The 25,448-nt window shown below is 42.6% G+C and overlaps 1 protein-coding gene across 7 annotated transcripts in view; it reads left to right on the top strand.

Annotated features, from left to right (window-relative positions):
- LOC115154566 (neurofibromin) overlaps positions 1-25,176 on the top strand; it is an 87,187-nt gene extending 62,011 nt beyond the window's left edge. For 3 of the 7 annotated variants that reach the window (XM_029700910.1, XM_029700913.1, XM_029700909.1), the window contains 23 exons: positions 86-518; positions 789-1,129; positions 1,301-1,503; positions 1,630-1,823; positions 3,204-3,344; positions 7,654-7,933; positions 8,178-8,392; positions 8,603-8,664; positions 9,132-9,273; positions 9,700-9,801; positions 11,517-11,657; positions 11,799-11,925; positions 12,012-12,143; positions 12,359-12,494; positions 12,638-12,795; positions 13,669-13,791; positions 13,905-14,026; positions 14,191-14,291; positions 15,719-15,861; positions 15,973-16,019; positions 16,104-16,320; positions 17,256-17,373; positions 20,385-25,176. In XM_029700910.1, the coding sequence (XP_029556770.1) occupies positions 86-518; positions 789-1,129; positions 1,301-1,503; positions 1,630-1,823; positions 3,204-3,344; positions 7,654-7,933; positions 8,178-8,392; positions 8,603-8,664; positions 9,132-9,273; positions 9,700-9,801; positions 11,517-11,657; positions 11,799-11,925; positions 12,012-12,143; positions 12,359-12,494; positions 12,638-12,795; positions 13,669-13,791; positions 13,905-14,026; positions 14,191-14,291; positions 15,719-15,861; positions 15,973-16,019; positions 16,104-16,320; positions 17,256-17,373; positions 20,385-20,544 (3,838 nt within the window). In that variant the 3' untranslated portion in view covers positions 20,545-25,176. The remainder of the gene's footprint in view (positions 1-85; positions 519-788; positions 1,130-1,300; positions 1,504-1,629; positions 1,824-3,203; positions 3,345-7,653; positions 7,934-8,177; positions 8,393-8,602; positions 8,665-9,131; positions 9,274-9,699; positions 9,802-11,516; positions 11,658-11,798; positions 11,926-12,011; positions 12,144-12,358; positions 12,495-12,637; positions 12,796-13,668; positions 13,792-13,904; positions 14,027-14,190; positions 14,292-15,718; positions 15,862-15,972; positions 16,020-16,103; positions 16,321-17,255; positions 17,374-20,384) is intronic. The other 4 variants (XM_029700915.1, XM_029700912.1, XM_029700911.1 and 1 more) reach the window with 3 other exon arrangements.
- The last annotated feature ends 272 nt before the right edge of the window (positions 25,177-25,448 follow it).

Here is a 25,448-nt window from a genome sequence, read left to right as displayed (position 1 = left end):
TTCCTGTCCCGTGCACCTTATTTAAATTACAATGAAAACCACCAATGCTTCTGTGACGTCCCCGTCTCCCTCTTTACCCTCCCAGATTCAAGACGGGCCAGATCAACGGTGACCTTCTCATCTACCACGTGCTGCTGACCTTGAAGCCCTACTATGCCAAGCCCTATGAGATTGTGGTGGACCTGACCCACGCCGGACCCAGCAACCGCTTCAAGACCGACTTCCTGTCCAAGTGGTTCGTGGTGTTCCCGGGCTTCGCCTACGAGAACGTGGCTGCCATCTACATCTACAACTGCAACACGTGGGTGAGGGAGTACACCAAGTACCACGAGAGACTGCTGACAGGCCTGAAGGGGAGCAAGAAGCTGCTGTTCATTGATTCACCAGCGCGGCTAGCGGAGCACGTGGAGCCTGACCAGCAGAAGCTGCCTGCGGCCACGCTAGCCCTGGAGGAGGACCTCAAGGTGTTCCACAACGCCCTCAAACTGGCCCACAAGGATACCAAGGTCTCCATCAAGGTCAGGACATGAGGGAGTCAGTAAATGTATAATGTTATGATTACTACATACTTTTTGGGCTGTGGGATGTAATTGAAAGTAATTAGAGGCACAGTCAGGAATGTCTGAGATGGATTGAATGCTTGTCCCCCGGAAGTAGCTGTGGTCTGAAGGGTCAACCACTGAACCAGACTCCGGCTGATAATGGAAGTTTTTTTTAACCATGTTACTCTTTTGTGGGCCAAATAGCATTATGACTCAGTCTCGATGAGCTGTCTCTGTTGTCCCCAGGTGGGCTCCACTGCAGTCCAGGTGACGTCAGCAGAGCGTACCCGGGTCCTGGGTCAGTCGGTCTTCCTCAACGACATCTACTACGCCTCAGAGATAGAGGAGATCTGCCTGGTGGACGAGAACCAGTTCACACTTACCATCGCTAACCAGGGCACGCCGCTCACCTTCATGCACCAGGAGTGTGAGGCCATCGTCCAGTCCATCATCCACATCAGGACGCGTTGGGAGCTGTCCCAGCCGGACTCCATCCCCCAGCACACCAAGATCAGGCCCAAAGACGTGCCGGGGACCCTGCTCAACATTGCCCTGCTCAACCTGGGCAGCTCTGACCCCAGCCTCAGGTCAGAAACACAGCTGTGGAAAATAGTCATATGTGATTAGTATAGATTTTGGTGGGACTATGAGAGCAGACTGTTAGGCTTCTTGGGATGTTTGAAATATACATCTATGATGCTTACATCCGTACTATTTTTTTAAATTTATTTCTCTCCTTCCCTCTCTGCTGGTTTCAGATCGGCGGCCTACAACCTGCTCTGTGCCTTGACCTGCACCTTCAACCTGAAGATAGAAGGCCAGCTGCTGGAGACGTCGGGCCTGTGTATCCCTGCAAACAACACCCTCTTCATAGTGTCCATCAGCAAGACACTGGCCGCCAACGAACCACACCTCACCCTGGAGTTCTTGGAAGAGTGTATCTCTGGCTTCAGCAAATCTAGTCAGTGTCCTTGTTCCTGCCCTCCACACACATACGCTTAACGCACGCACACATGCGCTCACACAAACACTCACACGCACAAACACACACACACACACTGTAACATCCTCTCTGATGTGTGTTTAGGTATTGAGTTGAAACACCTGTGTCTGGAGTACATGACCCCCTGGCTGCTCAACCTGGTGAGGTTCTGTAAGCACAACGACGACGCCAAGCGCCAGCGGGTCACCGCCATCCTGGACAAGCTCATCACCATGACCATCAACGAGAAGCAGATGTACCCCTCTATCCAGGCTAAGATCTGGGGTAGTCTTGGACAGGTGGGGGTCTCTCTCTGCTCTCTGTATGGGTTTTAGCCCATGTATCATCCAGTATTTCAAATCCAAATCAAATCACATATTTGCAGATGTAATCGCAGGTGCAGCGAAATGCTTTTGTTTCTAGCTCCAACAGTGCAGTAATACCTAGCAAAACCATGCACACAAATCTTAAAAATAAGAAATATCAATAAAAGTAGTGTGTATGGACAGTATATGAATAGAAAAGGTGTGTACAGCGGTAGTGATGAGCCATGACTAGAATACAGTACACATGAAGTGGGTAAAACCAGTATGTACACATTATTAAAGTGACCAGTGTTCAATGACTATGTACACAGGACAGCAGTCTCTTAGGTGCAGGGTAGAGTACCGGGTGGTATATTGAATATTACTGAGCCTGTGCAGTGTCTGTTATTGCCTTAATGCTACTGCTGATTCATGCACTGGGAAATGGCTGAAGGATTCAGTGGACCCACTGTTCAGGATGTTATAGACGCTGGACAGGGACACCCTATGCCAGGGATCATCAACTAGATTCAGCCATGGGCTGTTTTTCTTTTCTTGAGCGGATGATCGGGGGCCCGGAACATAATTTGTCGACTGTAAATTGACCGCAAGAAGCCCAAACAGATACAATGTTTGACTAAAACATAATAATTTAAAACCTTGCTTACATTTGTATATAATCACGTCTCTCTATTATGTGTGGGAATACTTGGGAACAGATTTCTTAAATTAAAATCACTTGGAGCTTATTTACAGGTGTTTTTACAGTCTTATGTCCAACAAAAAACAAGTAATTATTTTGTTGAACACAATTTTGCACACAGTGAGTCCATGCAACTTATTTTGGGACTTTAAACACATTTTTACTGCTCAACTTATTTAGGGGGGTTGTATACTTATTAACTAAATAGATTTCAGCTGTTCATTTTTAAATCATTTGTCAAAATTTAGAAAAACACAATTCTACTTTGACATTATGGGGTATTGTGTATAGGCCAGTGACCCAAAATCTCAATGTAATATATTTTAAATTCAGGCTGTAACACAACAAAATGTGGAAAAAGTCAAGGGGTCTGAATACTTTCTGAAGGTACTGTTTGTAGTCATTACAAATGATTCTGTCTTCTGTGTTAGCGTCTCTGTACTTTTCAGCTCTCACCAGTTATCATGCTTGCCACTGAAAGCTTTGTGTATTGAGAAGTCATTCTGAAAGAGAAATTACTTGAGAGAAAAAAAGCATACGCTGAGGCCGTTGTGCAAGTCCCAGTATCTATAGGTCTACTGTGGGAACTTCGGTGAAGGTTCTGGGTTGCACCTCTGTGGGCTATTAATGGAGATGAGTTTATGGTTTGTCCTGTTGTCCCTGTTCTGTAGATAACTGACCTGCTGGACGTGGTGTTGGACAGCTTCATCAAGACCAGCGCTACAGGAGGCCTGGGTTCCATCAAGGCTGAGGTCATGGCCGACACGGCTGTGGCACTGGCCTCAGGGAATGTGAAGCTGGTGTCCAGCAAGGTGAGAAATGGACACCTTGTTGAACAACTCGTTCCAAAATCATAGGCATTAATATGGAGTTGGTCCCCCTTTGCTGCTATCACAGCCTCCACTCTTCTGGGTAGGCTTTCAACTAGATGATGGAACATTGCCGCGGGGATTTGCTTCCATTCATCCACAAGCGTTAGTGAGATTTGGCACTGATGTTGGGCGATTAGGCCTGGCTTGCAGTCGGCGTTCCAATTTATCCCAAAGGTGTTAGACAGGGTTGAGGTCAGGGCTCTGTGCAGGCCAGTCAAGTTCTTCGCACCGATCTCGACACACAAATTTCTGCATATATCTTGCTTTGTGCACGGGGGCATTGTCATGCTGAAACAGAAAAGGGTCTTCCCAAAGTTGGAAGCACTGGAACTAAGGGGCCTAGCCCGAACCATGAAAAATAGCCCCAGACCATTATTCCTAGTCCACCGAACATTACAGCTGGCACTACATTCGGGCAGGTAGCCTTTACCTGGCATCCGCCAAACCCAGATTTGTCCATTGAACTGCCAGATGGTGAAGCGTGATTCATCACTCCAGAGAAAGTGTTTCCGCTGCTCCAGAGTCCAATGGCGGCGAGCTTTACACCACTCCAGCCGAAGCTTGGCATTGCACCTGGTGATCTTATACTTGTGTGCGGCTGCTTGGCCATGGTTACCCATTTCATGAAGCTCCCGACGAACAGTTATTGTGCTGACGTTTCCAGGGGCAGTTTGGATCTCGGTAGACGAGGACAGACTATTTTTACGCGCAACGTACTTCAGCCCTTCGCGGTCCTGTTCTGTGAGCTTGTGTGGCCTACCACTTCGCGGCTGAGTCGCTCCTAGACGTTTCCACTTCACAATAACATCACTTTCAGTTGACCGGGGCAGCTCTAGCAGGGCAGACATTTAATGAACTGACTATGACGGTGGCACGTTGAAAGCCACTGAGCTCTTCAGTAAGGCCATTCTACTGCCAATGTTTGTCTATGGAGATTGTATGGCTGTGTGCTCGATTTTATTAACCTCAGCAACGAGTGTGGCTGAAATAGCCAAATCCATAAATTAAGGGATTTCCACATACTTGTGTATATTTTTCACACTCTTAAGATCGATTCTGTGACTTGAGTCTAGACAAGAAAATATGCTACAAACATCAATACAGATGCTCCACACATGAATACATTCTTTCCAGATGTCCCTTGTTCTATCAAATGCCATGAAAGATCCGTTCTGTACATTTATTATACTGCTTTATGGCAAGATGTGATTGTGTAATGTCACTGAATTAATTGGAGTAGCTAACAAATTAGCCAATGTTACAGATTACATTACACAGGGTGTCTGCGGGTCCTTAAAAAGTCTTAAATTAATTTATCTGATTTAAAGGCCTTAAAAAGTCTTAATGTCTTAAATTCAGTTTTCAAAGGTCTTGACGGAGTGACTACAGTGTTTCCATTATATTGTGCCGCTGCTTAATACCACCGTGGCAAAAAAAATAAAAATAGACATGCATTCTGACAGTTGAGCAACATTTCAAAATGTATAGTGCCTTCAGAAAGTATTCACACCCCTTTTTCCACATTTTGTGTTAGAGCCTGACTTTAAAATGCATTACATTTAGATTTTATGTCACTGGCCTGCACAGAATATTGCATTTTCTTTCAAATTAATAAAAAATAAAAAGCTGAAATGTCTTGAGTCAAGTATTCAACCCCTTTGACTTACTCTGTGTGGAATAATGGTGTTTAACATTCTTTTTGAATGACTACCTCATGTCTGTACCCCACACATACATACAATTATCTGTAAGGTCCCTCTGTCCAGCAGTGAATTTCAAACACCGTTTCAACCACAAAGACCAGGGAGTTGGCCTTGCAAAAAAGGGCACCTATTGGTATATGGGTGGGAAAAAAAAAAAAAAAAGCAGACACTGAATATCCCTTTGAGCATGGTGAAGTTATTAATTACACTTTGGATGGTGTATCGATACACCAAGTCACTACAAAGATATAGGCGTTCCCGGAGAGGAAGGAAACCGCTCAGGGATTTCACCATGAGGCCAATGGTGACTTTAAAACAGTTCCAGAGTTTAATGGCTGTGATAGGAGAAAACTGAAGATGGATCCAGAACACAACACATTACTGAGTACCACTCTTCATATTTTCAAGCATTGTGGTGGCTGCATCATGTTATGGGTGTGTAAAACTAACCTGGTTGTCTGCTTTCCAACAGACACTGGGAGACAAATGTACCTTTCAGCAGGACAATAACCTAAAACACAAGGCCAAATTTACACTGGAGTTGCTTACCAAAATGACATTGAATATTCCTGAGTGGCCTAGTTACAGTTTTGACTTAAATCGGCTTAAATCTATGGCAAGACTTAAATGGCTGTCCAGCAATGATCAACAACTAACTTGACAGAGATTGAAGAATTTTAAGAATAATGTTCAAAATATTATATCATCCAGGTGTGCAAAGCTCTTAGAGACTTAGCCAGAAAGACTCAGCTGTAATCACTGCCAAATATGATTCTAACATGTATTGACTCGAGGGGTTGAAAACATATGTAATCAAAATATGACTGGTTTTTTTTATATCTTTTTTTTTCAAATGTTCAAATATTTTGTGTTGATCGTTTACAAAAAATGACAAATATATTTTTATCCCACTTTGTAACGTAACAAAATGTGGAAGAAGTCTAGGGGTGTGAATACTTTCTGAAGGCACTGTAATTGCAGGAAAGACCATTGTTAAAAAAGAGGAGAGCTTCATGTGAGATTTATGTGAGTAAGAATGATTTATCAACTGTCAATATAGAGGAAATAACACCACTTTAAAAACAGAGTATGTCATTGAGATGATGTGCCAGCGGAACGGAGATGAGCGTGCCATTTACGGTGAATATATCAAGAGGCCTATATAGGCCTACCAATGGAAAGTTTTTGCGTGGCTATCTAGCAATAATAGCATATTTTGAGGTAGCAATCTAGCTAATGTGTTTTAAATTCCCACTTCCTCAGTTGGGAAATGATGTAGCATTATAGCCCCAAGGCCAAAATGCACAAACATTCAGGCAAATTAATTTCTAAAGATACTGGATTACTCTGGATCCTATTTTGACATGTTGCACATAAAAATATCCATCATGCATTCCCTGAACTTGTTAGATTAAATGTCTGTTGAGCAGTGCTGGATCAAAAGCCTGCACACCCAGAGTTGACCACTATTTTATACAGTAACAGTGATGTAAATTTGACTTTAAGGCATTTTTTCACATTGGTATCATTATGGTATTGAGTATAATTTTGTGAACACTTAAGAGTTTGTGATCCAGCTAATGATTAGCCCATTGAGTTAACAAATGCAGATGGGTAACCCCATGCTCTGGCCATCTATAACCTAGCCACTATGCTACTACTCCCTTAGTCTACAGGTGAATGCTCATTGTTAAAATAGCACATCTGCCTGATTTTAATATGCGCCATGTAGGCTATAGCCTTTGGGGAAAGAGCCAGCCCTAAAAATACTACTTTTTGCCAACATGGGCTCATTTCTGGAGGAGAATATTAGCAGATGTGTGCTGCATGCATACTTCAACATTGGTATTAAATTGCATTCCAAGTGGTATTAAAAACGTCTTGTGTTAAATTAAACTTAATAGAATGTGCAGATACCCTGATTACAGTTAGATGTTGAACCATACCACTACAGTATATATGAAAGCCTGTTTTAAACATCTCACAAACCAAACATACAAGCAGACACATTTTAAAAGTGCCTACCCTATTTATGTCATGTGGTGTCCTGCTTTTATTTGTCATTTCCTTTTGACTGTTGAGCTACTTTTCTACTCCTAAAGAGAGCATTGAGTGTATTGCCCAATGAAGTATCCATAACTTACCTCACAAAATGCTGATCATGTGATCTAGTGCCAGGAACAGTATGGCCACTGAATACAAAGGCCAGTCTGTGTGGGGTGACATCTCTTTTCTCTTCTATCTGTACTTGTATGTCAAGGCAAAACACTGAACACAGGTTTACATTGTTATTGCACAATTGATTAACACCAGACTGCGATATAAAACATGACTTGCTGCATTCCCAATTCTGCCTGTAACCTTTAACGACAGGACAGATAAGGCATCTTCCTTGTGATGCTAAAGGACATGAAAGAGTCCTGAGTCATCCTGCTCTTTATCATCGGTGGATGGGAGAGATAATAGAAGATGGGATGTGGTAATGTGATGTGCTACGTACCAGACCTTTGATGTAACCTTAACTCTATCCCTTGTCTGGTCTGCAGGTGATCATCCGCATGTGTAAGATCATCGATAAGACGTGTCTGTCTCCCACGCCCACCCTGGAGCAACACCTGATGTGGGATGACATCGCCATCCTGGCCCGTTACATGCTGATGCTGTCCTTCAACAACTCTCTGGATGTGGCCACTCACCTGCCCTACCTGTTCCACGTGGTCACTCTGCTGGTGGCCACCGGACCCCTGTCCCTCCGCGCCTCCACACACGGCCTGGTCATCAACATAATCCACTCCCTCTGTACCTGCTCCCAGCTCAACTTCAGTGGTGAGGAGGCCACACACAAAACATCCTGGCCCTGGCTGTAGAGAAGAGAGGACAGACAGACAGACAGAGAGAAGTGAAACAATTTAAAAGGCAGAGGGTTGATGAGTGTCATGTCTTGATTCAGTGTTTTGAAAGTAGATGGATAGCTAGAGATGTACACTTTTGGGAGATTTTTCATTGATGTACTGTATAGCCTTGCTGAGACTAACTGATAACTATTCCCCTGTGTGCTGCTCTCTTCCAGAGGAGACCAAGCAGGTCCTGAGGCTGAGCCTGACAGAGTTCTCCCTGCCTAAGTTCTACCTGCTGTTCGGCATCAGTAAGGTCAAGTCTGCTGCGGTCATCGCCTTCCGCTCCAGCTACCGCGACCGCTCCTTCTCCCCCGGCTCCTACGAGAGGGAGACCTTCGCCCTGTCCTCCCTGGAGACAGTCACCGAGGCCCTGCTGGAGATCATGGAGGTCAGGAGATCACCACACTGACATGGTCACTCATTATTCCATCGTCTCTATGAAACTACTGTCTGTACTGGTTTAGATGCTGGGTGAACACCAACCAAATGTAATATTCTACTTGCCTTCAAATAAATCCAGTCTAGCAAACAAAAATAGTTTAAACAAATTTTGTATTTTTTTGAATGTGCTCAAACTGTGTTTCCTCTTTTCTACAAGGCCTGTATGAGGGATATCCCTGGCTGTAAGTGGCTGGACCAGTGGACAGAGCTGGCTCAGAGGTATGGTAACAACATTTACACTCTAGTGAACGGGACCAACCACACTGTTTGCTCTGAATCAATTATGCTTATATTACTATTACTATTGGCTTATATTACTATTACTATTGGCTTATATTACTATTGACTTATATTACTATTGGTGCTAATGTCAGAGCAATGTAAAGAGGCTTCAGATCATTTACATTTAAAAAAATATATAATTTTTGTCATTTAGCATACGCGCTTATCCAGAGCGACTTACAGGAGTAATTAGGGTTAAGTGCCTTGCTCAAGGGCACATAGACAGATTTTCCACCTAGTCGGCTCGGGGTTTCGAACCAGCCACCTTTCGGTTACTGGCCCAACTCTCTTAATCGCTAGGCTACCTTCCGCCGTCAACTTGACTGGCTTTCATAAGGCATGCGTGTGAATGGAGTCTGTGTATTCATCCTCTCTCTCTCTCTCTTTTTCTCTCCCTCCTTTAGGTTTGCGTTCCAGTACAACCCGTCCCTGCAGCCCAGAGCCCTGGTGGTGTTTGGCTGCATCAGTAAGAGGGTGACCCATGGCCAGATCAAACAGATCATCAGGATCCTCAGCAAGGCCAGCCCCCTGCTCAGCATAGACCGGGTCTGTGTCCCATCACTCTGCCCTGCTGCTCGCTACATTCTGTCATACATAGAATTAGGACATGCTTCTCATTGAAACCACTTGAATGACTGTACTGTGTCTTGTAAAAGACAATGGTCAGTGCAAAACAAATTTTAAAAAGCAGCGCTGTTGTCAAAATAGAATCTATCACTTCAAGTAACTGTGTTTCCATCTCGTGCACTTTTTATCTGCCAATTGGCGTTCTAAATCTACAGACATGACCGCTACTCTCGTGGGAACGTTGCAAGTCTTTGAATAGATTCTGCTCCAAGTTTTGGAAGTAGTTGTGAATGCTGTAGCAATGTCTGATCCTGTCTCATTAGGGTCTGTCTGTTGGAAGATGCTGTGTGTAGCATAACCTGTGCTGCGCAGACTGAATTGACCTGTTGTCTTGTCTGTCAATAGGGTCTGGAGAGCTGTCTAAAGGGACCTGATAACTACAACAGCCAGGTGTTGATAGAAGCCACAGTAATCGCTCTCACCAAGCTACAGCCTCTCCTCAACAAGGTACACACACGAAGACACAGATGGCCGATCTCAAAGGATAATTTAAGAGATGGATGTGTTAAATGTTCTGGTGAGCTAACTTATTTGTGTGTGTGTGTGCGTGCGTGCGTATGAACCGCATTCTAAAAAGTAGAACCCAAAGCTCCTTCTGACACGCAGAGAGGAGGGAAGTTATTTTGGCCCTGCCTGTATGTGGTAAATAGGCTGCTGATAGATGGTGGCAGTAAATGGTCGTGTGAGACTCGCTCTGACTGCAAGTGTGTTTGTTGGTGGCTCGCCTACGCACAGGGCCCTGTGTGTGTGTTGGATTGTGTGTGTGTGTATGTTTGTGTTGGATTGTGAGTGTGTGTGTTGGATTGTGTGTCTGTGTGCGCTAATTGGATGGTGTCTGTGTGTGCGCACACGTGTGTGTTGGATTGTGTGTTGGATTGTGTGTGTTGGATTGTGTGTGGGTGTGTGTGTTGGATTGTGTGTGTTGGATTGTGTATGTGTGTGTGTGTTGGATTGTGTATGTGTGTGTGTGTTGGATTGTGTGTGTGTTGGATTGTGTATGTGTGTGTGTTGGATTGTGTGTGTGTGTGTGTTGGATTGTGTATGTGTGTGTGTTGGATTGTGTGTGTGTGTGTGTGTTGGATTGTGTGTGTGTGTGTTGGATTGTGTGTGTGTGTGTGTGTGTGTGTTGGATTGTGTTTGGTGTTGGATTGTGTATGGGTGTGTGTGTTGGATTGTGTATGTGTGTGTGTGTTGGATTGTGTGTGTGTGTTGGATTGTGTGTGTGTGTGTTGGAGTGGGTGTGGGTGTTGGATTGTGTGTGGGTGTTGGATTGTGTATGGGTGTGGGTGTTGGATTGTGTATGCGTGTGTGTGTTGGATTGTGTGTGTGTGTTGGATTGTGTATGTGTGTTGGATTGTGTGTGTGTGTGTTGGATTGTGTGTGTGTGTGTTGGATTGTGTGTGTGTGTGTTGGATTGTGTGTGTGTGTGTTGGATTGTGTGTGTGTGTGTGTTGGATTGTGTGTGTGTGTGTGTTGGATTGTGTGTGTGTGTGTGTTGGATTGTGTGTGTGTGTGTGTGTTGGATTGTGTGTGTGTGTGTGTGTTGGATTGTGTGTGTGTGTGTGTGTTGGATTGTGTGTGTGTGTGTGTTGGATTGTGTGTGTGTGTGTGTGTGTGTTGGAGTGGGTGTGGGTGTTGGATTGTGTGTGGGTGTTGGATTGTGTATGGGTGTGGGTGTTGGATTGTGTATGCGTGTGTGTGTTGGATTGTGTGTGTGTGTGTTGGATTGTGTATGTGTGTTGGATTGTGTGTGTGTGTGTTGGATTGTGTGTGTGTGTGTGTTGGATTGTGTGTGTGTGTTGGATTGTGTGTGTGTGTTGGATTGTGTGTGTGTGTGTTGGATTGTGTGTGTGTGTGTGTGTTGGATTGTGTGTGTGTGTGTGTTGGATTGTGTGTGTGTGTGTGTTGGATTGTGTGTGTGTGTGTTGGATTGTGTGTGTGTGTGTGTTGGATTGTGTGTGTGTGTTGGATTGTGTGTGTGTGTGTTGGATTGTGTGTGTGTGTGTGTTGGATTGTGTGTGTGTGTGTTGGATTGTGTGTGTGTGTGTTGGATCGTGTGTCTGTGTGTGCTCACTGGATGGTGCGTCTGTGTGCGCACACACACGTGTGTGTTGGATGGTAGTTGTGGTGAGGCTAAATAACAGCCTCTGTGTTTCCTCCAGGACTCCCCCATGCACAAGGCTCTGTTCTGGGTGGCCGTGGCTGTGCTCCAGCTGGACGAGGTCAACCTCTACTCTGCCGGCACCGCCCTGCTGGAGCAGAACCTCCACACACTGGACAGCCTCAGGGTCTTCAACGACAAGGTACTAAACACACAGACAACTTTTCAAAAGGATGCTCAAACATTCATACTTTTTTTTGGGGCCAGGTCTTCTCACAGTTTCACTTTGATTTAATAATTTACTAAAAATGTTAAACCCTACCTGTCCCTCTTTCCCCTGTAGAGTCCAGAGGAGGTGTTTATGGAGATCAGGAAGCCTCTGGAGTGGCACTGTAAACAGATGGACCACTTTGTGGGCCTCAACTTCAATTCCAACTTCAACTTTGCACTAGTGGGTCACCTGTTGAAAGGTAAGTAGACGGGGGTGACTAAGCATTGGGTCGGCAGGGGGCTGCATGGTTGAGCTCTTTCTCTAACCAACCACGTCTCTGTCCAGGGTACAGACACCCCTCCCCCAACACAGTGGCGCGGACCATCCGGATCCTCCACACACTGCTAGCCCTGGTGGGAAAACACCTCAACTGTGACAAGTTTGAGGTGAACACCCAGAGTGTGGCCTACCTGGCAGGTGAGTTCAGGAGGGATCCTCAATGAAGCCATACTAGGAATATTCATGATTGATTGATTTTATTATTAGAGTGTCTTGCATCTTCAGGATGCCTATGTTCATATTGACTTTAAACAAAAGTGATTTTCGTTGATATTCTTAATTTGCATGCCAACGGTTTCTGCGTAGAAAACAAACTGATCTCGTAGTGAAATGACGCCTGTCTGTGTGTGTAGCTCTCCTCACTGTTTCAGAAGAGGTCCGCAGCCGCTGTAGCCTCAAGCACAGGAAGTCCCTGCTCCTCTCGGAAGTTACCATGGAGAATGTTCCCATGGACACGTACTCTGTGCACCACAGCGACCCCTGCTGCAGGTGAGTCTACAGGGCTGCCTGCTGAGAGAGCAGCTGACTGAAGATTAGTTTCGGCTCTCTGTATTGTACAATATCAAAAAGGAATCGTACGGACAATATGTGTTCACCTTTCATGAATGTTTTGTTTTTCCCTCCTGTGTCAGGACTCTTCGGGAGAGTCAGCCGTGGACGTCCCCCAAGGTGTCAGAACGCTACCTAGTGGCTCACTACTCCTCGGTGGGGCAGATCAGCCCCCGCACACGCAAGTCCATGAGCCTGGACATGGGCCAGCCTTCCCAGGCAAACACTAAGAAACTGCTGGGTAAGACCCCTGTCAATCATTCTGCACTGCTAGAGACCAACAGAAGCGTTTTAACATGAGAGAACTGGTCAGAGGGAGTTAGCCTATATAATCAAATCAAATCAAATCAAATTTATTTATATAGCCCTTCGTACATCAGCTGAAATCTCAAAGTGCTGTACAGAAACCCAGCCTAAAACCCCAAACAGCAAGCAATGCATGTGAAAGAAGCACGGTGGCTGGGAAAAACTCCCTAGGAAAAACTCCTGAGAAAGGCCAAAAACCTAGGAAGAAACCTAGAGAGGAACCAGGCTATGAGGGGTGGCCAGTCCTCTTCTGGCTGTGCCGGGTGGATATTATAACAGAACATGGTCAAAATGTTAAAATGTTCGTAAATGACCAGCATGGTCAAATAATAATAATCATAGTAATTGTCGAGGGTGCAACAAGCACGTCCGGTGAACAGGTCAGGGTTCCGTAGCCGCAGGCAGAACAGTTGAAACTGGAGCAGCAGCATGGCCAGGTGGACTGGGGACAGCAAGGAGTCATCATGCCAGGTAGTCCTAGGGCTCAGGTCCTCCGAGAGAAAGAAAGAAAGAAAGAGAGAATTAGAGAGAGCATATTTACATTCACACAGGACACCGGATAAGACAAGAGAATACTCCAGATGTAACAGACTGACCCTAGCCCCCCGACACATAAACTACTGCAGCATAAATACTGGAGGCTGAGACAGGAGGGATCAGAAGACACTGTGGCTATATAGACATGCTGACCTAGATATCCATAGAGGATCCACCAGGTCTGTGCTATTTTAGGTATTGTTAGTGTTTAAGTGAATTGACCTGTGTGTTTAACATGGCCGTCATGTATTTTTCTACGCTGGCTCACCAGGCACTAGGAAGAGTTTTGATCACTTGATATCAGACAACAAAGCACCAAAGAGGCCAGATATGGAGTCTGGCATCACTACGCCTCCAAAGATGAGGAGGGTGGCGGAGAACGATTATGAAATAGGTGAGTGTCCAGGTCAGTGTCTGTCTCCTGTTCACCTGACACTTACATGATGTTTGTGGCAGGGATGCTAGAGGTTTGACGCTGACTCATGTCTCTCTCTCTCCATCCCACAGAATCGACCCAAAGAATCTCCCACCACACCCTGAGGAAGGTGTCTGTGTCGGAGTCCAACGTGCTGCTGGATGAAGAGGTTCTCACAGACCCCAAGATCCAGGCTCTGCTGCTCACGGTCCTGGTGAGACCACTCGCTCAGCTCTCCTCCTCCACCTCTGTCTTTCTCTGTCTCCCTCTCTTTTAAACGCCCTCTCTCACAGTTCCTCGTCATTAGTTTGTGCCTATTTCTAACATGCTGGTGTAAAGGATCTCACTGTTCCTTCCTGTCTTGCCTCTATGCTACAGGCTACGTTGGTGAAGAATACAACTGATGATTTTGACCAGAGAATCCTCTACGAGTTTTTAGCTGAAGCTAGTGTTGTCTTCCCTAGGGTCTTTCCAGTTGTGTAAGTGTTTCATTTTAACACAATAAAGCCATGAACAAATATATACAGTACCAGTCTAAAGTTTGGACACACCTACTCAATCAAGGTTTTTTCTTTATTTTTACTATTTACTATTTTTGTAGAATAATAGTGAAGACATCAAAACGATGAAATAACACATATGGAATCATGTAGTAACCAAAAAAGTGTTATACAAATCAAAATATATGTTATATTCTTCAAAGTAGCCACCCTTTGCCTTGATGATAGCTTTGCACACTCTTGGCATTCTCTCAACCAGCTTCACCTGGAATGCTTTTCTAACAGTCTTGAAGGAGTTCCCACATATGCTGAGCTCTTGTTGGCTGCTTTTCCTTCACTCTGCAGTCCAACTCATCCCAAAACATCTCAAATGGGTTGAGGTCTGGTGATTGTGGAGGCCAGGTCATCTGCTGTAGCACTCCATCACTCTCCTTCTTGGTCAAATAGCCCTTAAACAGCCTGGAGGTGTGTTGGGTCATTGTCCCAATTTGGACTCATCAGACCAAAGGACAGATTTCCACCGGTCTAATATCTATTGCTCGTGTTTCTTCGCCCAAGCAAGTCTCTTCTTATTATTGGTGTCCTTTAGTAGTGGTTTCTTTGTAGCAATTTGACCATGAAGGCCTGATTCACGCAGTCTCCTCTGAACAGTCGATGTTGAGATGTCTGTTACTTGAACTCTGTGAAGCATTTATTTGGGCTGCAATCTGAGGTGCCGTTAACTCTAATGAACATATCCTCTACAGCAGAGGTAACTCTGGGTCTTCCTTTCCTGAGGCGGTCCTCATGAGAGCCAGTTTCATCAGAGCACTTGATGGTTTTTGCGAATGCACTTGAAGAAACTTTCAAAGTTCTTGACATTTTCCAGATTGACTGACCTTCATGTCTTAAAGTAATGATGGACTGTTGTTTCTCTTTGCTTATTTGAGCTGTTCTTGACATAATATGGACTTGGTCTTTTACCAAATATGGCTATATTCTGTATACCTACCTTGTCACAACACAACTAATTGTTTCAAACACATTATGAAGGAAAGATATTCCACAAATGAACTTTTAACAAGGCACACCTGTTAATGAAAATGCATGCCAGGTGACTACCTCATGAAGCTGGTTGAGAGAATGCCAAGAGTGTGCAAAGCTGTCATCAAGGCAAAGGGTGGCTACTTTGAAGAATCTCAAATATATTTTGATTTGTTTAAATTAACACCTGTTTGGTTACTACATGATCCCATATGTGTTATTTCATAGTTTTTATGTCTTCACTATTATTCTACAATGTAGAACATAGTAAAAATAAAGAAAAACCCTTGAATGAGTAGGTGTGTCTAAACTTTTCACTGGTACTGTATATTCCTGTTAGTGTGTACACAAGCCTTCATACCATGTTGTGGTCTTCTTTCCAGTCACAACCTGCTGGACTCGAAGATCAACACCCTCCTCTCACTGTGCCAGGACCCTAACCTCCTAAACCCCATCCATGGCATCGTGCAGAGTGTGGTTTACCATGAGGAGTCTCCCCCCCAGTACCAGCCCTCCTACCTACAGAGTGAGAGTACACCCACTCCTCCCCCTCTCCACACCATTACAGTTACAACTATGGGTTCTGTGGTGAAAAATGTTCATTTATTAATAGTCGTTTCTTCACTTTCTCTCTCAGGCTTCGGTTTTAATGGTCTATGGAGATTCGCTGGGCCCTTCTCAAAGGTGAGCAGACAAATCGTTTGCCTCTTTAGAGTATGGAAGGTTTATTGTCTGTTAAACTTCCTTTCCATTCTGCTGTGCACACAGCAAACCCAGATCCCGGACTATGCTGAGCTGATAGTGAAGTTCCTGGATGCTTTGATTGACACGTATCTGCCGGGGATCGACGAGGAGACGAGCGAGGAGTGTCTGCGTACGCCCACGTCGCCCTACCCCCCGCCGGGCCAGAGCCAGCTCAGCATCACAGCCAACCTCAATCTCTCCAACTCCATGACCTCACTGGCCACCTCCCAGCACTCCCCAGGTCTGCACACAGATACAGTACACACACACACACAGAGTTAGTCAAATCTAGCCCTTCTGTCTCTTAACAGTTTTTATTCTTTCAGATTAACTAGCTGTGATGCTTTACAGTAGCCTCCATCACAAACTAAATAGACCTTTGACCTATTTGCGTTTTCTCGTCATCACAATAATATTCTGGCCTGTTTAGTCTTTCCATTTGACCCATCTAGAGAATCAACATGCACTAACGAATACATAGAAGTATACAGTCTGATATACCACGGCTGTCAGTCAATCAGCATTCAGGGCTCGAACCACCCAGTTTCTATGTAACGTTACATAGTGGGTTGACCAACTTGGTCCATGTGTAAGGCTGATTCTCTCTCTAACCCTGCATGATGTTTTTAGGTCATATTTTATTATTTAGTGTTCATCATAGACATTCCATTTCATGTTTTTGTTAACTTTTCTTTCGCCCCATTTGTTGTGCTGGATGCGGTGTAGTTTATAGATGATCTCCAACTTTGTCTCGTTTGAGGTCCCCCAAGGTGGTGCCTCCCAAAATGATGGATACAATTAAACTATAGAGCTGCAATGGGCAAATAGTGTCTCAGCCTATAATATGTGCATTAGTGGTAACAACTTATTTATGTATTGTCATACTGTATGTCTTAACCATTTATTCAATGTTATACTTATGGAAATGTTTCATTATTTGTTTTCTTTATTTAAGACATTTTTGTCATTTCTGCTATGCCACTATTTGGGTGAAAGAATGAGCCCCCTTTGTTTTTTATATCACTTTTCTCATGATTTATTTCTCTGTCACTCCTTTGTTAAGTTGGGTTAAGTTTTGTTTTTGTTAATCATGTTGCTCTTTGTTTGATGTCATTCCTCATTTTGGGTTGCCATGGACACTCACTCCTGTTTCTTTCCCACTCTGTGTCTGTGAAGCTTCTCTGCCTTGCTCTAAGTCCGCTGTTTTCGCCCCACACCACGTCCGGCCAGGTATTACAGCCCCTCCTCCCCATGCTGCTCCTCACTCCCAGGCACACGGCACAGCCTCTCAGAGGTGTGTGGGGTAGCAGAGGGCCATCACAAAGCCCAACAACACTACGAGTATTTGTGATGGAAGTTGATGTACATCATGTTTCAATGCCCATACACCGTATGTCCTGTTTGAACAAAACCAGTGGCGAACCTTGACTATAGGACCTAGGCCTTCATAGGGACCAAAAATCTTCCAATACTTTGTATCAAGAAAAGAACAGAAAACATAGCATCTCTTAATGCGCCTGACATTATATATTTTCTAGTCAGACCGTTATAGTTGTAGTGAAGGAGGAGCAATGCTTTTTGATGATATTATGAATGAATAAAATAGGCCTGGCTGTGCTTTGGACTCCCGCACACACAGAGACAGAACCAGCAGCGACAGTGGACACAACAAAGCATAAAATAATGTAACCAGCAAAACCAAAAACACACTCTTTACACAACCTAACACCACTATCACCAATAGCGACAACAACAGTGTCGCATCAAAGGTGAAAGGCTCGTGGTGCTGAAAGGACAGCGACCGACATACCTGTGTACTCCATGGCGCTGAAGGAGAGCTAGTTTTGGTGAAACACAGACACGGCTGATAGACAGGCTACAGCAGTCACACACAGAATCAAATCATGTTAAAGAATAAGCAGCCCATTCACTCTAGTAGGCCCCATGAAATCAGAAAAATAAAAAAGCACAACCATTTCATTTATAAAAATGTAATTAACAAACCAGCTATTACTTCCACGTTCATCACACTAACCGGTGTTCTAAAGTTTAAATGCAACACTGTTTTACAGTCATTATTTTCAAATAGATAGCGAACAGCAAGCGAGCTGCAACCAAAAACGGTGCCACTCACCAGATGATGACCATTTGTAAACGAAGTTTGAGAGTTCATCTTGAAATGGGGAATATTAATGAATTAGCAACAACATTCACCTTGAAGTTGATAACAGCTGTTGCAGCCGCTGTCGCCGTTGTAACACTACCACAACACAAGCTAGCTAACATTGTCACACTACCACAACACAAGCTAGCTAACATTGTCACACTACCACAACACAAGCTAGCTAACATTGTCACACTACCACAACACAAGCTAGCTAACATCACACTACTACAACACAAGCTAGCTAACATTGTCACACTACCACAACACAAGCTAGCTAACATTGTCACACTACCACAACACAAGCTAGCTAACATTGTCACACTACCACAACACAAGCTAGCTAACATTGTCACACTACCACAACACAAGCTAGCTAACACTGTCACACTACCACAACACAAGCTAGCTAACATTGTAACACTACCACAACACAAGCTAGCTAACATTGTAACACTACCACAACACAAGCTAGCTAACATTGTCACACTACTACAACACAAGCTAGCTAACATTGTTACACTACTACAACACAAGCTAGCTAACATTGTCACACTACTACAACACAAGCTAGATAACGTTACTAGTGTTACACCTCGACCACACCTACAGGTTATTGCGTTTTGATACACCAGAAGTACATTCATTTCCAATGGAACGCTGCCTTGCAGAATTGCGTTGCAGAGGCAGTTGCAGTGCGTTCTGTGCAGTGCTGGAAAAAGTACCCAATTGTCACATTTGAGTGAAAGTAAAGATACTTTAATAGAAAATGACTCAAGTAAAAGTGAGTCACCCAGTAAAATACTACTTGAGTCAAAGTATTTGGATTTAAATATATTTTATTAAAAGTAAATGTAATTGCTCAAATATACTTAAGTATCAAAAGTAAAAGTATAAATCATTTCAAATTCCTTGTATTAAGCAAACCAGATGGCACAATTTTCAATTTTTTGTTTATTTACAGATAGAGGCACACTCCAACTCAGACATCATTTACAAATGAAGCATTTGTGTTTAGTGAGTCCGCCAGATCAGAGGCAGTAGGAATGACCAGGGATTTTCTCTTGATAAGTGTGTGAATTTGATTATTTTCCTCTACTGCTAAGCAATCAAAATGTAATGAGTACTTTTGGGTGTCAGGGAAAATGTATGGAGTAAAAGGTACATACTTTTCTTTAGGAATGTAGTGAAGTAAAAGTTGTCAAAAATATAAATAGTCTAGTACAGATGTACCCTAAAAATGTCTTTAGTACTTTAAAGTATTTTTACTTAAGTACTTTACACCACTGGTTCTGTGTGGTGCATACATTGGATTTATTGAAAGTATGCATCAAATTCTATGCGTAGATGGCTTGACAGAAATGGTAGCAGAAAAGGTGAATTTTTTTACTTTTGTTGCACACATCCAGATGATGCTGCATACCATTTTGTGCAATGACACTATAGGTGTGTTCGAGGCCTTAGTGTGGGAAACTACTGCTTGCACCACAAGATTTTCTCAACGGTCCCACCCTTTGCAAGTCAAAATATGATTGGTTCATTCCACTGTCACTCTAAAATTCTGCTCTGATACAGTTGAATGGTACAGCTTTTTAAGACTTAGCCAATGGCTGGCTGAGCTAGCTAGAATTTTCTACCCAGAGACCACCAAAGAAAATCCTGATTGGATATTTTTTTCTCTTCCATTAACCCTTCTCTTTCCAACACAAACTGAAGAGATGAAATCAGAAGATCATTACATTTATTGTAAAGATTAAATAGAAATAAAAAATATATATTTCAAAGAATATATATATTTTTTATAAATCCTTAGGCCTTCCCTGAAGGCCCTCATGGTTCACCACTGTTCAAAATACAGAGCAATCCTATTGCAGAAGTTGGGGCACTTAGGTCAGAAATGGTGCATTTGTTTTCAGCCATTGGTACATGGGTTCACTGCTCCCCCTACTGTTTGATTTGTCGCTTTAGAATCCCTGTGTTTTTTACAGTATTGATAGCCATATAAAGGTAGATTACATGTAGTTTTTCAGGTAGATAACTTAAAAGCGTTTGCATTACTTTAGAAGTATAGAATAGTTTGTAATGTATTAGTGTGACACATTATACCTGATGGCCTGTGTTTGGCGTGTGTCCTCCGGCAGGAATCGACAAGGAGAATGTGGAACTCTCTCCGACCACGGGTCACTGCAACAGCGGACGCACGCGCCACGGCTCTGCCAGCCAGGTGCAGAAGCAGCGCAGTGCAGGCAGCTTCAAACGGCCCAGCATCAAGAAGATCGTATGAGAGAGGCCCACCACTAGGACGCCTTACTGGGGTCGCCCACGCCAGTCATCATGCTGCACTTTTACTCCAACTCTCCTCTTATCTATCTCAGCCTTGATTCTCCTGTTTCCGTTGTTTTTTTGTTGTTTTTTACCCTAAACTGTCCAGTCAGCCATATTTGCTTGACGATCAAGAACTCTGAATATGATGCAGTTTTGTTTATGAAAGTCAGTGTATGAGATGTCATTGAGAAAGAGTCTGGCGGTTTTTATGTTTTGTGTATTTTTGTGTCACATACAGAACCACATCGGAATCCTTTTTTTAAAACAGCATAAATTGAAAGAAAGCATTGACATTGACAACACAGCAGTAAAAGTAGGGAACATAGTGTCTGAAGCCATTTTGTTGTCTTGCTTCTTTCTGGTTTTAATTTTGTTTCATAATGACAAAGTATTACGAGAAGACCATTTCTGTGATTTGCACAATTTTCTGTAATTCAACATGCTTGTAATTTTTATTTTTTTTGCCTTTTCTAAGTGGTGTTAGTAGGACATTTTTCTTCAAGCTGAGAGAGCTTTGCCAATGAGGCTGAACTAGATCAAAGGACAAGCTGCAGATGCATCTCATTGGGACACATGGCCATGAAGAGGCATTGTGCCTTTGGACCCAGCGTTGAGGAAAGGGATCCCTCTCACCCACCAGAGAGACGCTACAGAGGGAGAGCAGTACCATGACACACACACACCATTGTGGAGGAAATCGCTGAATGCCCTAAACCCTCCTGTAGTAGCAACATCTGTGAAAAGCATGACCAACAACAGACATTAGTGGTTTACTGTGCTATTGAGGTGGGGGCTGGACTATCAATTGGCCCTGTTTTGAGCAGTGTCAGGGACAATCTAATGATGGCCAAGCCATGTGTCTTTATTGATTAGTGATTGTCAAAGCTGTGGGGATTTCTCTGTTAGGCAGTATTTTTATTCCCACATAAGAGTCAGAGATGGCCAACTAGGCGGCAGGCTGATGTTAATTGTCATAAGTCTCGTCCTGGAGGCAGAACTGAGTGATTTCCCCTTAGATAGGCCAGCTGTAAAGTCAAAATTGGCTATATTGTAAAAATTCATGAAAACAAAAATGTGCTTTTTGGTCTGAATTTAAGATTAGGGTTAGCAGTGTGTTTAAGGTCAGTGATAGATTTTCTGATTTTGTGGCTGTGCCAGCTAGTGACCACTGCGGCGCTGCCTCTAGAACAAGATTTGTGATGGAAAAAACGCTAACCTGCCAGGTACGCCACTCTGGTGTTGGAGGACAGCAGCCCTGCAGGTTTCAGAGCTTTCGCTTTTAATCAGCACCCTATTCACGTTTTATAACACTTTGTCAAGGAAAGTAAAGAAGGAAAATCTGGAAAACAGGAATAGATAATGTCCTATGTTGGAAATTTGGATTGGACATTTGAAATTGTCCTTAGCTTTGAGATTTGAAATATATCTATAGTGGTAGTCTTTCTCAGTAATAATTGTTTCATTCTTGCCCCAATTTACTGTAAACGCACATACACATACAAACCATACACTTGGGAGGTTGTTTTGTTGATTGTGTGCCTTTTCTAGGGTTTTCAGATGTTTATAATGAAATGAGAAATTAAAAATTGCTTCATACAGCATTAAAGGTATTGTAGATGGTTACTCTGCATAAATGTATATTTATATATACAGTTATAAGTATTGTAAACAATACCTTATGAATGACAAGCATACAGGCATTATTAATCTGCTGCCTGATAATTGCCTTGTATGGTTAAATATTTATGTAAAACATTAACATTCGGTACCTCTTGTCAAAACAAGTATTCACACACAAATTCCATGACACTAGGGACCAGATTTGCTGAGTGAGTGCATGTGCAAATGTTGCACCTGTTTTTTCAAGAGTGAATGAAATGTTGAAGTCAGAACAGTGATGGCTTTTATGCTTGTTTTTATCTTTGTTTTAGGAAAATTGGTGCCAATTATGTTCTGGTTCAAAAGCTTTAGTAAATCTGTCCCTGTTCATGATGTAAATTGTACAATAATGTATTTGTTATATAGTAATTACAATGACATAGTTATGATTTGTTTTAGTGAGCTTTGAATTTTATCATTGCAAAAAGTCTGATTTAATTTGAAATATTTGAGATTTGAAATATGGATTAATTAAAGAAACTATGGTTGTAATTAATCACCTCAAGACACACCTGCTGAATAGTGTTCTCCATGTTTAAAATCAGCGTAAGGAAATGATGCCAAAAAATTACTTTGAGGGATTGAGACTTATGGTTAGGCTGTCTGTTTGCAGATAGAACTGTGTGTATTGGGAGTACCGCTGTGTTATTGGCCCCTTTTGCCATTGTCTTCCCCTCATTAGTCTGTAGTGTGGCATGTGTAAAGGTCTAGGCAGGCCCTGGGATGCTGCACCAAAGACTAGCAAATCTGTTCGTTAGTTTTATCATTGTTGACTTTCTCTCAGCCTTTGCAGTTGGTCCAGTAGGCCTTGCACAGATAGACAACGTGTGGCAAACAGAGACGTTCCTTTCTCTAACAACATGGTGCAGTTTGTTAGGCAGCAGAGGAGTTCTCTGGTCACACCATTCCATTTCCTCATGGAGCCTGGTTCCTAGTTTCTGCTGTTTGAGGTTGTGTACCAAGGAACCAACCAGTGCCATACACGGAGTCTCTCTGAAGTCATGGTTGTTTTGGAAGCTTGCGCCAACTCCTTCAGAATGTTTTTGTAAGTGTGCTTGTTAACATTGATGATAATCCTGGGATCAAACACAATTCCATTAGACATTTTTGACTTGCTTTTGCTAAGGCCAGCGTGTGCATTAAGTGAATTATGTAAACTGAGTAGGAGTCGGTGTATAGCGACGGGGGAAGGGAGAATATGAAGACTGACAGTTTTAGTTTTTCACCTACATCCAGACATTTTAACAATCAACAACCATGCTCAACCTTACATTTGTTTTCTTATTCTATTAATCTGGTTTAGATTGAACATGATGACCACAAGAAAATGAACAATGTGCGCACTTAGTTTTTCCCAAAATCAAAGTGTGTTGGTGCTGTTGAGAGGTAATGAACCTTGTTGTAATGAAGTTGATTCCAATGCCTAGATTTTGTTTACAAATGTTAATATACTTGAATCAGGAGGCTATATGTCTAGAAGAAGCAGTTCCTCATCATGGAAAGGGAAAAAATTACGTTTTTAGAAGTCAAATGGAACAAGTTTACCAAACACAACATTTCAAAAGATGAAAGGAAACCAAAGTTTAGGAACTGCAATATAGTACACACAAACTCGGAAACTACTGTGTTTGATAAACAGTCCTCTGAGAGAAGTCGAATGTACTAATCCACAACTTAGTTTGCTTTCATATGGGGGTGAGAGATGATTCAAGTAGTGAAAGAGAGATGGACCAAGCTATGAATCAATGCAAACCACAATGTTTTCTTTTTGTATGTGCTTTTTGTACAGTTAATGATCATTATAACCACAGCATTCTTCATAATGTGCTATAATGTGTGTATTGTAAAATTATTAATTATTTAGTTCTGGCCTCATCAGACTTTAGGAACTACAGATCTCTGTTTCTAGCTCATATGCTTTGAAGGGTAAACCCAACCAACTGTTTTTATTTGTATTTATTTTACAGTGTATACCAGACAGAGCACACTTTGTATATTCAATGGATCCATTTTTCTCAGTGTCTCTTCATAAAGGGTAGGCCAGAGGGAATGTGTTTGCCTTGCTTTTACTTAATGGAAATGTGCCACTTTAAAGAACTGAAAATAATTTGTCCTAATTTGAGTAAATTGAACATTTGTCTGTTCATGTGAAATTGAAAATGGTCACTTAAAGGCTCTAAAATGTACTAGAAGTAGCTCAGGAGAGACAGTATTATAGATATCAGTTAACCACTTTGTTCAATACAAGGATAAAACAATGTCAAAATAGCTTTTCTCCTCAAACATTGCTTTAATATACAGTAATGGCCAATTGGTCTTCCTTTTAAGATGGTAAAGCAGAAATGATAGCTTAAAAGTTTTGGATGCAGAGCACCCTACCACCTGTTATCACACCATTATCAGACAAAAGTATTGGGAGCAGAAACTGTCTCCGAAAGGTAGACTGAGCTCTCTGTAAATGTATTGTAGGTTTTCATAATTCTCAACTGAAGTCAATTGTGTCTTGCACTGGTGTGATATCTCCTAATTTGGCACACATCTCAAGGTTATGCAAAATATTTTTAACCATTGGCCACTGTTTTACTGTTTCTTTCCCTCATTTTTTTATGCAGTAAGCTCCACCTCTGTAAATAAATTTGTGTAAAAATTGATAAAGGTATATTTACTACACTGTAAATACATGTGATGATATATTGTATTATTTAGCTTTTTGTAAAGCAGTTAGTTGCTGTACATGTAAAACATACAAATTGAATGATTCTAGTGTTAGTAATGATAACCTCTCTCCATTTTGTCACTGCATTATGTGTCATTAAATATATTGAGGAAAATAAAGGTTTAAATCGAGGATATAGATGACTGTGTACTCTAAAACCTCCACTGTATGATCGGTTGTTGTCCTCATCTGACATTTACAGATGTTGCCCTAATAAAGAATTTCTGTCCAAACTTTGGCTGCTGGTGTCATACTTGTAGATCATAGCATTTGTGTGCTTTTGACGGTTGTTTAATATATTATTTAAAAAATGACTAACCTCTGCACCTCATTGTCATTAATAGTAAAATAAAAGGTGTAGACTACCTGCCACTCCGCCATTATGCTCATCTGCATGCGCATGAAACCGCTCGTCACTAGTTACCACAGCCACAAAGTCATAATTATAACTAAACCCAAACCCCCCTATTTCTACAAATGTTATTATTAAAATGTGATTTTAAAC

Source organism: Salmo trutta, chromosome 19, assembly GCF_901001165.1.
Source record: "Salmo trutta chromosome 19, fSalTru1.1, whole genome shotgun sequence".
NCBI classification, from domain to species: domain Eukaryota; kingdom Metazoa; phylum Chordata; class Actinopteri; order Salmoniformes; family Salmonidae; genus Salmo; species Salmo trutta.
Note: the sequence above shows the minus strand (reverse complement) of the source record. Positions and strands in the feature narration are given on the sequence as shown.